The 14,110-nt window shown below is 36.1% G+C and overlaps 1 protein-coding gene across 5 annotated transcripts in view; it reads left to right on the forward strand.

Annotated features, from left to right (window-relative positions):
- Positions 1–1,735: 1,735 nt before the first annotated feature.
- Positions 1,736–14,110, forward strand: part of PCGF6 (polycomb group ring finger 6) — a 62,800-nt gene continuing 50,425 nt past the window's right edge. For 3 of the 5 annotated variants that reach the window (XR_005211982.1, XR_005211981.1, XM_037805013.1), the window contains exons 1-7: positions 1,736–2,211; positions 2,990–3,089; positions 3,178–3,274; positions 4,099–4,154; positions 4,251–4,310; positions 5,259–5,367; positions 9,772–9,799. Coding sequence is in view for 3 of the 5 variants with exons in the window: in XM_037805013.1 (XP_037660941.1) it covers positions 1,852–2,211; positions 2,990–3,089; positions 3,178–3,274; positions 4,099–4,154; positions 4,251–4,310; positions 5,259–5,367; positions 9,772–9,799 (810 nt within the window). In the remaining 2 variants the exon portion in view is untranslated. Of the gene's footprint in view, positions 2,212–2,989; positions 3,090–3,177; positions 3,275–4,098; positions 4,155–4,250; positions 4,311–5,258; positions 5,368–9,771; positions 9,800–10,186; positions 11,347–12,637; positions 13,271–14,110 lie in introns of those variants that run through there. The other 2 variants (XM_037805015.1, XM_037805014.1) reach the window with 2 other exon arrangements.

Below are 14,110 nucleotides of genomic sequence, written 5' to 3' on the forward strand. Positions count from 1 at the left end.
GCCTCCCCTCTTTCCTCTTTGGGAAGATAACCCCCCTAGGGAGTGGTCATTAGCATTTGAATAGACTCTCTGCCTGTGCTATCTCCACCCTCATCTGGGTCAGAGTGCTGGGAACTGAAAATGGCTGAGGCTTTCTCCACTGAGCCAAAAAAAGGACAGAAAGCCCCCTTCAGAGCCAGTCCCCAGCCACCCTCCGGCTCTCCAAGGTCAGTCATCACCAAAAGCCTCTGTCTGCTTTTTGGGTATTCATAGCTCATATTGAGCAGTCCACACTTGTTAATTAAAACCCTAGTTGGAGCTCAGTTGAGCTATATTCACCTGCTGGGAGAGTGCTGCTTTCTAGCACTGTGAGGCTTTGCAGTTCGGGCCATGGGGAGAGGGGACTCCTGACTTGGATCTGCAGTTTTTACTTACAAATTTTATGCTGTGATCTTGGGCATTCCTCCCAGTTCAGGTTGGTGTATGATTAGTGGACAGTCAGTCATCTTTGTCCCCTCGCAGTTATTCCAGATTATTTATTTGTTGCTCCTGGTTGTTTATCAGTTGTTCCAGGGGGACAAACTAGTTTCCACTCCTATGCCACCATCTTCTTCTGTCTCCAACCATGCTCTTTTAATACCTCAGTTCAGTTCTCATCCCCCTCCCTTTGAGATCTACATTGGTTTATGTAAGAGGAGACATTCCTTTCCTTACATTCTTTCTTGGATCTTGCAAATGACAGTATCTCGGTCTTGATCAGACTTTGGGGACTGCAGAGGGAAAGAGATTCTGACCCAGGAGCAGTGGGTGCACCAAATATGGATCCGTTTTCCCCAAAGCAAGCATAACAACAGAGTCTTATCTCAAATGTGATCTTTTAAAATGTAAATTGGATAATGTTGCACTTCTGCCTAAAACTCCTCAGTAGCTTCCCACCCAGTTATAATAAAACACAAATTCTTTACCTTGTCCTACAAGCCTCTTGCCTAATCTGGTGATCTTGTGATCTTTGAAATCAAGATAAAGCTGTGAGTTTCAGAAGCCTGTTTAATTTTGATCCCAGCATTGCTTTGTGAAAGAGTATTTAACTTTTCAGAATCTGGCCTGAAAGCATCATGACATTAGTCTGCAAGAATAAGCTATGTCAATTACAAAACTCTCTTCTAATAAAACTGTGGGAAGCAGGGAGATGCATGGGCAGGTCTCAATTCCTGCTACAGTAGATCTCCAATAAATGTTTGTTGAGGTAAATATAATTGACTTTTCTATAGGATGGGGAATCATGGAAGGTCTTTGAATGGGGATTAGATTCACATCTTGTGGCAGTACAAGATATAATTCCCCCAAATAAAAATGTACACCTTTTAAATTAGAAACTTCATACTTCCTAATGGAAATAATCTTGGATGAAGGTGATTTGCCACAGAAGAACTGCATAATTGGTACCCAAATTGAAATCACTATTATTTCACTATTACTTCTAACACAACACCATTTTAGCACTTAGTTCAAGTGCTCTGGGCATAGGTTGATGTAGACAGAACGTCACCTAAAGAAAGACAAATCATTTGTTGAGGGTCAAAGCAAGTTCGTGGTCAATATGGTAGGGGCCTATTGGAGAATCCAGAAATCCATAAATGCAGATAGTCCTCTTCAACAATTACTGAGGTTCCTTTAAGAAGGAGCGGGCCGCGAGCTCCGCGATTTACATCTGAGGCGCTCCCCTGACACGCCCTGATTAGGTGAGGGACCTTGAACCACATTTCCCAGCGGGCCCTGCAGGCCTCCGGCGCTTGCGCACTGGTAGCGTAGAGACCCGCGGAACTCCCGCGCTCTCCGGCCACCCCGCACCGCCTGGCTTCAGCCGAGGGCATGGAGGGAGTCGCCGCGGTGACCGCGGGTAACGAGAGCGCGGGCGGAGCCGAGCGACCCGCGGCAATGCCGCCCCCGCCTCCCATCTCCCCGCCCTCCCTCACCCCCGCGCCCGCGCCCGGTGAGGACGGCCCGCTGCCTTTGCCTGAGGCAGGGGCTCCCGGCTGCTCGGGCTCCCGGCCCCCGGAGCTGGAGCCGGAGCGCAGCCTGGGCGGTTTCAGAGGCCACTTCGAGGACGAGGATGAGGAGCTGGAGGAGGATGAGGAGCTGGATGAGGAAGAGGAGGAGGAGGAGGAAGAGATGAGCCACTTCTCGCTGAGGCTGGAGGGGGGCCGGCCGGACTCGGAGGATGAGGAGGAGGTATTTACAGCCCCTGCCTGACCAGGCCCGGCCGGAGGGGCCTCCGGGACGCCGCTGCCCCTCCTCGGTGGGAGCCGGGGCGGACCCTCAGGCCCCCTCTGCAGCCCCTAGCGCTTGCGTGGACCTCCACCCTTCCCGGCCTCGCCTGCCCAGGCGTGTGGCGCGGACAGACCTGTCCCGACCCGATTCCCTGCAGACTTGCTTTGTGAGGTTCCTGGCAGGCCCTCCCGTCCGACTCCCTCGTTCAGTAGTTACTGAGGCCCCGGCGGGCCAGGCGTTGGGTGGGCACCAAGGGTACCTTGCTCCCGCCCTCTAGGAGCTTACCGTCGGACTGAGAAAACGGTTTCTACAGTGTGTCGAGAGGATGAGAAACCCTTCCCCACCTATTGTATCCCTAACTGGAAAGAATTTTTAAAAAAGCGTAGTAGCCCATCCTTCATTGAAGTTAAGTAATGCACCTAGCCAGCCAGAATTAATTTATTAAACATGAACACGAATAATTGGAAAGCCTGCCCATTTTGTAAGTGATTCATGAAGTATGATGCCCCTCATCTGGCGATATACACTATATCTAAGAGAATGGGGTTCTTTTGAAACTTTGGTTTACATTGTGTCATCGTTACTTTCACCAGTATTTTGAAAGGTTGGAGATACTATAACATGTTTCCATGTTGCAAATTAAGTGACACATTGTTCACAATGACTTATGAAATCACGGTTTAAGAAATCTGAGAGGGCAAGGACTTGTATTTTAAGACTATTTCCATTGCATTTGCAGCGCCTGATTAATCTTTCTGAGCTGACCCCTTACATCTTGTGTTCCATTTGCAAAGGTTACTTAATAGATGCAACCACCATTACAGAATGTCTTCATACATGTAAGTATGTGGTTCACATTTCTGCTTTTATTTTCAGTTTTAGAAATCTCACAAGCACACTCATTTAAATTTTTTTATTATTCTACAGTTTGTAAAAGCTGCATTGTAAGACATTTTTACTATAGCAACCGATGTCCAAAATGCAACATAGTAGTACATCAGACACAACCTCTTTATAACATAAGGTAAGAGGAATATCTAATTAAAAGTTATGTTTTAAGAATATGTATCTTTTGAAAACTTGAAGTTGAGTGGTTGGAGTAAATTCTTGACCTATCTCAAAATTAGAAGAAAGGGAACTACATATTATTTTAAGGAAAATGTGTAGAGCACTTACTATGTACCAGGCACTACGCTACCTTCAATTTAAAAAAACAATTGAGGCACAGACCTCTTTTCTTGAGTATTTTAATCCCATCACTCAAGATATTGAGGCTAGTTTAGGCTTGTCATTTTTTGGTATATTTAGAATTCTATTTTTTTAAAGTAATACCTGAAACAACTGGCCTCTTAGAAAAACATCTGTCATAAATCATTATGGCTTATTAATCAAAACCTCAGTTCTTGAGCATCTTCACAATTTCCTTTCTAAGAGAAGAAAAATACAAGTAGATTGCTTTCATTAATTCAGTAAATACTGTTACATTTTTACTACCTTCATAGAATAGTGCTTTGCAGATGATACAAAGGAGTTCAATATACAGTCTCTGTCCTCAAGCTATTCCTATGGGGTGGGAGAAGATAAAACCAGCACTTGTGGAACAATTTAGTGAACTATTCCAGACAGTCTATGATTACTTGCTAATTTATACTTACTAGACATTCTCTTTCAGGTGCACTATATCTTAAGCAATCATGAGCGCTACCTAAAACTAACTTACCTCTGAGAATGGAAAAATCCACTCCTAAGAGAAAACAAAATTTGTTTCCTATGAAGAGCATTATTAACTCTGTACCAAAATGCATTGTTCTGAGTTCTGAGGTGTTCTCTGTCCTTTCCTTTTATTAGGTTGGACCGACAGTTACAAGACATAGTGTACAAATTAGTGATCAATCTAGAGGAAAGTAAGTTTCTTTTATTACCTAGTTGTGAATCCCAAAATCTCTGCTGACTCTACTAGTTCATTTTGAGTGTAATTTAGTCTTTTTACCTTTTTTTAGGAGAAAAAAAGCAAATGCATGATTTCTATAAAGAAAGAGGTCTAGAAGTACCTAAACCTGGTAAGTTTGGGTGTATACCATGATGTGTTTTATAGTTTAAAGAATATTAATAACATTTACTCCTTTCGTGGTTCTCTTTGGAGATAGCTGGTTATTTTATGATCAAAGAGTGAGAGGAAGATCTTGATGATAATGATGTGTATTTCAACTTTATTATTTATAAGAAGTAAAGAGTTCAGGCTCTGAAGCTAGATTGCCTGAGTTTGATTACAGCTCTGTCACTTTACTAGCTGTGTGACTTTGGCAAATTACTTCAGTGTCTTGGTTTTCTTATTGTCTTGGAAATGTTTCCTCAATGTCTTGGTATCCCAATAAAATAAGGATAATGATAGTACTTATTTCATAAAATTGTTGAAAGGATATATTGAGTAATACAAAGCACTTAAAACAGTGCCTGGCACATGGTAACTGCTCATACATTAGTTTTATGATGACAGTGATGGCACAGTATGAAAGTCAGATAGATTTGGGGTTAAATCCTGGCTCTTCCACTTCCTACCTGGCTGATTTTAGGTAAATTGCCTAATGCCATTAAGCCTCAGTTTCTTTATCAGTTAAAACAAAAAAACAGGAATAGCAGTAGTACCTATATCATAGAATTGTAAAAAAGATTAAATGAGATGATGCATGTAAGGTGCTGAGAATGAGCCCTGGCACATAGTTTTGCTTGTTAAGGATTACCTACCACTATTCTTGCTGTCATAAACTCTGTGGCTCTCTCATGCCAGCCACAGTGTCTGTCAGCCATTACAAAATGATTCCCAGGCTTGCCTCTGATATCTTTGGCTTTAACAGATTATTAGCTGTTGTTATTAAAGAAAAGGAGATTGAGTGCTTTATTACCTTTTAATAGTCAACAAAATTTAATACCTATGTTATTACTTTTCAAACATCTCCATTTATGAAATTTTAATATTAACTCAACTTTTTAATTTGGCTATCAAATAGCTGTTCCACAGCCAGTACCTTCAAGCAAAGGAAGATCTAAGAAAGTCCTGGAATCGGTATTTCGCATTCCACCTGAACTTGATATGTCTTTATTACTGGAGTTCATTGGGTGAGTACTCTAAAAATCTACCTCTTAACTTTAAAATAAAGGATTTTAAGTCCCAAAAGTTATGAAATCATCTTGAACTTAGGTAAAATCAGGTTTTTCTGGCATCCTTTGGGGAATTAATTATGAAATATTTAAGAAACAGAAAAAGGTATAAAGAATAGTACAATAACCACTTTTATGACTACCATCTGGCTTAGGAAACAAACCATTGTGAGTATAGCTGAAGCCCTTGGGTACTTCTTCCTGTTCACTCCCCATCCCTCAGAGGTTAAAAACTACTCTCCTAAAAGTAGTGTCATTCCCATGCATTTCTTTATATTTTTGCCACGTTTTTCTAGTCCCGAGCAGTGTGTAGAATTGTTTTTGCCCATTTGAAAACTTTAAGTGGTATCATACTATAAGTGATTTGCAACTTTTTTTTTCCACTCAAATTGTATATGATTCATCCATTTTGAAATGTGTAGCTCTAGTTCATTCATTTTCACAATTACATGGAATCCGTTAAAGTGAATATGCCACAATTCTTTTTTTCTTGTGTTGTTGAACATTTAGGTTGTTTCCTTTTTTTTTCTATTATAAGCAATGTTGCTATAAATGTTTTTGTACATATCTCCTTGTGTATGTGTGTGATAGTTTCTCTAAGTATGTAGATTTTAGATTTGCTGAGTCTTAGGATATTCTTCAACTTTACTTGATTTTGCCCAATTGTTTTCCAAATAGTTTGGACATCTTTCTAACTGAAATAAATTGCTTCTTTCAAATGCTGTACCAAATGGTGTACCCATTATATGGCAGCATTGTTAAATAGTACATCATGGTGGCAGGGTCGACATGTATCAAATTGTAGTTTTAAAAATTGTTCATAGAATAAACTAAAATTCCTTTCTTGGAAGAATCTATAGATCTCTGATTATGTGTCACTGATGATTATTTTACTTCTCAGTCACTTTCTCCTCGTATCTCTGGGTTGCCTGGGATCATTTATTTAATGTCTATCTTATGCTATGTTTATTTATCTCTTTATATATTCATTCTGTTTTCTCAACTGATATTAAGAACCCTAAGGGGCAGGAAACCTTTCTTGTGTTTCCACAAAGCCCCGGAATTTACCACATAGGAGTGGGTGATAATAATGAAAAAGATCTCTGGAGGAATGAAAGGAAACCATATATTCCAAAATTTTAACCAGGAATTTCTGTTATTAAAAAGTGTGTTCCAACTTAAATGTTTAAAAGTAGATTGGTTAAGTAAGGTTATATCCATACATGAATAACATAGATCTCTAAGTGCTAATATGGAACAACCTCCAAGATATATTAAGTGAAACAGCAAGGTGCAGAAGAGAATATATAGCATGTGCCTATTTTGTTTTTTAAGAAGATGGTGGTGGAAAATATGTGCAAAAGTATGTTTTTTAATATGCACTGATCATTCTTGAAAGGACATAAGAAAATGTTTGCTAATGGTGGTCACCCTAGGAAAGGGCACCAGAGTCTATGAGTCTATGGTAGGAAAAAGTTGTACTCTTTTGTGTTTGGATTTGTACCATGTGACTTCTTAATTTTTAATAAAAGTAGTTAATTAAAATTTCAAAATTTTAATAGAATTTATATTTCTAAAAGTCATTTTGGGGAAATGTAACATTATCCACTAATGTACAATAGGAACTAGCAATTCAGTTTTTTATACCTTTATTGAAAATTGGCAAACTGTAATGCAGAATGTCAAATATGATACAGGTGTGCCGCCATTGACTCTGTCTTTGCCCACAGCAGAACTCAATAATTAATCACACAGGCTTTTCTCATGAGTGAGGCTTGTCTCTGTGCTTAAGGCAGTCATTATCAGTTACCAGAGTTGTTACATTATTAATACCTTCCCCACTATTGGAAAACTATTCTGCATGTATTGGAAAGACTTGGGATAAGATCTGGATTTAAGTCCTAGCTTTGCTGTTTTTAGCTTTGTAACCTTGAGCAGATCACTTTTTGTTTATTCGTAAGATTTTTATTAAGATCCTACTATTTTTCAGCACTATGCTAGATGCTGGGAATATAATTTGAGTGAGTCAGCCATGGTCCTTGCTCTTATGGAACTTTCATTTTTAACTTCCTAGAACTTCAGCTTCTCTATCTGTAAAGTGAGAGGACTGAACCTTATATGTTGATTGTGATGGTTATTCTGTCTACCTCAAAATATAGTTCTTTATCTGTTTTCAAGTGGTTAAGGAAGAAAGGCTTCCAGCAGTAAGGATTCTTTTTTGAAGTCAATAGTTCCCTGAGTTAAATCCCCAGGTTTTCACTACATAGAAAAGCTTTGGTGTTACCATAAAAGTCAGGTTATTGTGGGTTAAACATAGGAAGCTCTTTCATGGCAGGCCAAGAGGCAGATGAGTTTTAGCCTGATAAAATAAGTACAAGGGCAAATTTGGTTCAGGTGATGACTCCACTTGAATTGGAGCAGAGAAAAAACTGAATTAGGTTTAGCCTGTGGACAGTAATGTTTCAACCATGGAAACATGAAATTAGATCCCTCCCCCCCCCCCCCAAATTGAATATAAATGTTTTGTAATCTTAAGATAGGTTTTTCTTTCATTTAGTTCTTTGGTTTCTCTATATAAAGTAGAAGTTTATTAAAAAAAAAAAAACCTCATACAGTCAGTATAGTGTGTAGAAAGATCATAGGCTTTGAGGTGTCTAACTCAAGATATGTAACTCTTGAATTGTAACTTCACTTTTCTGATCATCTATTTGCATATTCCTAAAATAGGGTTTATAATAGCAACTCACAGGATTGTTGTAACAATCAACCTGTAGTTTTCTTAACATGTCTAAACTATTATCAACATATGAATATTGAAATATTGCAGGGTGATTAAAAAATAAAGGTTAAAGTAGTCCAAGGTGTTGTAATATGTGCAACATCTGCACATTAAAGAAAGTAGGTTCAAATGAGATGTGTGGTATGACTACCAAAAATTGAATGCAATCTTAAACTCAGTGATATTTAGTAAACTTGAGAAATATGCTGTATGCTGCATTAGTCCAACTGGATGGAGTATTATGTCCACCTCTGGACACATTTTAAGGAGAGATGTTGGTAAATTGAGGTGCAACCAGAATAACAAAAGGTTTGAAAACCATGTCATGTATGGTAGTGGAAGGAAAAAAAGATCTTTAGTATGGAAAAGAGAAAGCAATCATAAGCCCCTTAAGTTAACTTCAAATCTTTAGAGAGTTATCATAACAAAGAAAGATTGGTTTTAATTCACACGAATACCAAAAGGCAAAACTAGGACCAGTAGATTTGTTACAGGAAGAAACATTTGATTCAGTGTAAGCAAGTAATTTTTAACAAAGTTGCTCACAAATGGAACAGGCTAACTTGTCAGTTAAGAAGGTCTATTTCTTTAGGTATTCAAGCAGAAGTCAGATGCCCATATGTCATAGATTCTATAGAGAGAATTCTTATAATATTGAATAGGATGTTGTATTATATAACTCTATGTTATAATCTTAGCTTTATATTATATTTAATGCAAGGTGGTGGTTAGGAAATAAATGTTTTAAAAATATGTTTATATTATAAAGAATATTCTGGAGATGATGCACTTGTGATCTTGGGCTCCAACCCTCTTCACAGAGAAGAAAGAACATAGGCTTTGATGCTGGGCATCCTGAGTTTGAATCCCAGCTTTATCACTTACTTGCTCTGTGACCTTATGCAAGTTTTTAAACCTTTCTGAGCTTGTAATGGGGATATTAACACTTAATTTGCAAGGCTTTAGCAAGGACTAAACAAAAAACATGCAGAATATATGAAGACCTAATATAATGCCTGGTACATAGTAGATACTCAACAAAAGTTAGTTCTTGTTCTCCCTCATGACAAAGAAGTAATTGATTTAGTAAAGAAATCTCTTTGGGCTTCTAAGTGAAATATAAAATGAGTAAAATCATGACCAGGAGATTTTGCTGCAAAACAAATAACAGGAAAAGTAGTCTTTTTGTAAGAAATTTTATTTTGTGGAGGTTACTATAGAGGGGAAAAATTATGATAAAAAAAAAAAAAAGGAAATTGGACTTTAAGCTAAAAAATGTTAGAATGCTAAATATGGGAAACATCTAAGTATTAAGAATATTCATTTAACTCCTGAAATTAAATATTGAAAACAGTGTGAAGTACTGGCTAAATCTCCCTTTGTCTTGCCACTAGGTGGCAGAAATGACAAGTAACTGACTAAATTTGTTTATTTCATAAAGGGTTAGAGATGACAAGTGTTTTGAAATTTTAAAATGAAATCATGTTCCGCAAATATTTACATTTGTGTCATTTTTCTGTTGTTATATGATTAAACATAATTTCAAATATTAAATATTGATTAATTTTGCTCTCATTTTTCAGTGCTAATGAAGGCACGGGACATTTTAAGGTATTTTACTTTTATTTTTCATTTATCATTTGTTTCACAAGAAGACACTGAGCACACAAATTTCAGGGTCAAATTAGCAACCATAGGGAGAGTGTCTTTAATTACAATAAGGAATATTTTATATATAAAATTTATTGAAATATGAATGACATTCAATAATGTCCTCATAATAATTTTATTAGGAAAAGAGAGTTATTAAGTAAGGGTTTGTTACTAATGCAAAACAGTAGCCTAAGGAAAAAGAAGGGAGTAATTTTTAAAACTCTAAAACCAAATGCTATATTAATTTGCTGATTAAAAAAATGTTTCAAAGCGTTTTTTGCATAGTTGGCTTAACAGTTAATATGAGCTTAAAATTCTATTTGCATGTAACATTTTTGACTCAAGCTAACCTGCCCTAACTTGTTACTTCAGTCATCTACTGAGATTTTAAAGGTAAGAACGAACTCCTCTGTAACATACTTAAGTTCAGAGTTGTCGGAAAGGCTCCAAAATCACAGGTGCTATTGTACCAGTGTTGCTACTTGTAGTAGTAATAATTCAAGAAAAGTTATCTTTTTTTAAAAAATGGGTAAATCAGGTCTTATAGTTACTTGGGATTGCAAATATGTAAGGAAATATGTGACTTATCTGTGTAGATTTTCATTGGCTTTGTCAAAGTCTTTACTAAAAGTTGGGTGTATTATATCTGGTTGGGTATACTGTTTTGTTTCTGGAATACACTGGTTTAGAGATGTGAATTTAAGATAGGTACTTCTCTGGATGAAGTATATTATAAATGTTGCCCCAGAGATCAGTGTGATAGAGGGAATGCAGAGTAAAGTCCTTATAGCTTTTAGTATTGTTGAACTTCTTCTAAGTTTTAAAATATCAAACTAATGGTAATAAACTTTAGGAAGTTATTTCATAGCAGTGTGGTCAGTAGGCAAGTTGCAAATAAGTTCTATATGAAACAAGTACTGGGTCATATGCTCCTAGTGTTCCCTGAATACATCTGCCCAGTGATCTGTAGTAGCCAGAAAGGCGAATGGAGTTTAAAAACCTCATGAGGAAAGAACTAGCAATTAAGTTTAAATATTAGGCTATGACTTCCCCAAAGGCATATATACACCTAGAATATTTATATAGGTCCAATCATCACACATCCAAAAACATGATGACAATACCACAATGCCAAAACAATCAAACCTGATGCTGATCAAACCTCTAGATTTCACTACTAATTTACAGGAAATCCAGGGGATTAAGAAATATGTTACATGACAGTATAGGAATATAGTCAGCCAAATCTAGACATTGTAAAACTACAGAGCAAACGATTCTTCAGCAAATAAATTACAAGAGAAAGAGGTGACGGGGAAACCCATAAATGTAACTACAGATTAAAAGAGAATCAAGGGATATATCAACTAATTGCAATGTAGGGACCTTATACATATTTATTTTTTATTAAAAAATAAACTAAAAATTTTATGAGCTGTTAGCCAATAAACAAAATGTGGTATATCTATACAGTAGAATATTATTCAGCAATAAAAAGGAATGAAGTACTGATACATGCTACAACATGGATGAGCCTTGAAAACATTATGCTTAGTGAAAGAAGCCAGACAAAAGAGGACATGTGTTATTTGATTCCATTTATATGAAATGTCTAGAACAGGAAAATTAATAGAAACAGAAAGAAAATTAGTTCTTGCCAGGGTCTTGGGAGAGGGAAGAATGGGGAGTGACTGCTAATGGGTACGGCATTTCTTTTGGGGGTGATGAAAATGTTCAGAAATTACGTGCTGGTGGTGGTTGCACAACTCTGAATATTAAAAACCACTGAATTGTACAATTTAAAAGGATAAATTTAATGGTGTGCAAATGTCTCAATGAAACGGTAAGAATTAAAAGGAAAAAAAAAAACAAAAACACCTCAGCCAAGATCCAGTAGGAACTTTGAATAGAATCATTGTTTGTAATTTTTGTTTTATTATGGTTGTGTGTGTATGTGTGTGTATAACATAAAATATGCCATTTTAACTATTTTTAAGTGTACAATTCAGGGGCACTAATTACTTTTATAATGTTGTGCTACCATCTCTACCTTCCATTACTAAAACTTTTTCATCACTCAAAACAGAAACCCATTAAGCAATAACTCCCCATTGTTTGTAATTTTTTATTATATACATTTTGGGAATTCAAAAATATATCTGGTAAATGATATATGCATAAATTAGAATTTTAATTTGAGTTCAACACTGGTTATTATATTTTTTCCATGAAATCTTTTTAATTTTCATTCTCGTTGTAAGGTCAGCCCTAAAACAATAAAAATCATTTTGTAGGTTAAAAAAAAATGGAGACAATTGGTAAAATTTGAACATTTATTAGATATTTTCTGATATCAAGGAATTGTTAATTTGAAAAATATTATTATGTACCTATGCTTAAAAAGGGGTTTCTTATCTTATAGAGATACATATTGAAGTATTTACAGATGAAATTACATGTCTGGGATTTGTTTTAAAATTATAAGGAGAAAGGCAAGACATAGTTGGGGTAGAAAATGGGTGGGGGTGTAGCTAAAACAAGTTTGGTCTTGATAAAGTTGGGTGATAAGTACATTGGAGTTGATTACATTGTTCTCATATAATGAATTTTAACTGATGATACATGTGTTAATTTGTAGGCTTAATGTTTGAAAGGTGATGAATATTAAAAAATGATCCTATTAACACTGCATTTTGTGACTATTTTTTACATTGCTAAAACAGTTTTAACTTTACTGTTTCTTAGTTATCGGATCTGCAAGCTAATTTTTGTTTTTCATTTCTGTATTTATAATAGAGTTCTCATTATACTGTGACATAACTCAGTATTCTCTATCAAAAAAAAACTGTTTGTATACCTAATCTGTGAGTACAAATTAAACTTTTCTGGCTAGGATGATGCCTAGTTGTTAAACTTTTCACTATGTAGAGCTGTGGTGTGAAAGTCATAAGCCCTATTTCCTTTTATTTGATTAAAAACTGTTTCACAAAGCAATAATATAGTCTAAAATAATTTTCTTAGGAGTTATAACTTTTAACTTTTTTGTTATGAAAAATGTTAATATACTCAAAAGTAGAGTATACCTCATATCCATCACCCATATTTACCAATTATTAACTAACAGCCAATTTTATTTCTTCTTCACGCCCATCCACTTACCCTCCAAGTATCATTTGGAAGCAAATCCTGAGCATTATGCTACTTCATCTATAAATATTTCAATATTCTTAAAAGGAGTCTCTCTTTTTTAAATGACTGTGTACCATCACACCTAAAAAAGTAAGTTACAAAAATTTCATCAAAATGTCAACATGTCAGTGGCTACGAGAATTCAAATAGAGTCGAGAACCTATCATGGAGGTTACTCCTGTGCAAGCTTCAGCTAGAAATGCCAAATGACCACAATATGATAAGCCCAAGTCAATGGTAGTCCCGAAAACCCTGAAGAATACCTGGATCCCTATCTGAGATGCTATAAAATTTCACTCACTAAGTTTATTCTTCAGAAACTTAAATCCTCCAGAGAACTCCTATGCCAGCTAAGTTCCCAAACCCAGAGGCAATAGCCTCTTCAAGAACATCAACCACATATGCTCCCTTTTCCCACAATGTTGATATCCCTTTTCCATATGAACAAGTTAGGGTGGTAACTGCCTAGACATCCCTGAAGATTGGGAAAGTGATTGAACTAGAGGATGGGGTAGCAACAAACAAGATGGAATTTAACAAAAGATTATGAATACTGAATCTCTATAGAATTTTCTTTTTCTCAGTTGCGAGGGTACTAGAATAGCTAGAAGGAAAGAATTGAAATGGTGGAAATGTAACTCATAGCATTCTTTGAAATTTGCTGTATAGCTACTTGTTAATTGTAATTTGAAAGTTATCACCTTTTTGTATATCTGTTATATTTCACAATAATTAAATAACTGAAACTATGGTAAGGTAATTCATAACATTTTTGGAAATTTCCTATATAACTGCTTGTTAAATCATACTTTGAATGTTATTACCTTTTTGCATATGTTATATTTCACAATAAGGAAATAACTGAAACTAACCCATAACATTCTTTGAAATTTGCTTTCTACCTACTTGTTAAATTGCACTTGGAAAGTTATCACTTCCATGTATATATGTTATATTCCACAATAAAAAAGTACGATTAAAATTTTAAAAAAAAGTCAACTTGAAAGATAAAAATAAGGTGGCAGAACTATTCTAGATTCATGGAGAGTCGAGAGACTTGACAACTAAATGCAATGTGTG

Source organism: Choloepus didactylus, chromosome 15 (genome assembly GCF_015220235.1).
Source record: "Choloepus didactylus isolate mChoDid1 chromosome 15, mChoDid1.pri, whole genome shotgun sequence".
Classification (NCBI taxonomy): domain Eukaryota; kingdom Metazoa; phylum Chordata; class Mammalia; order Pilosa; family Megalonychidae; genus Choloepus; species Choloepus didactylus.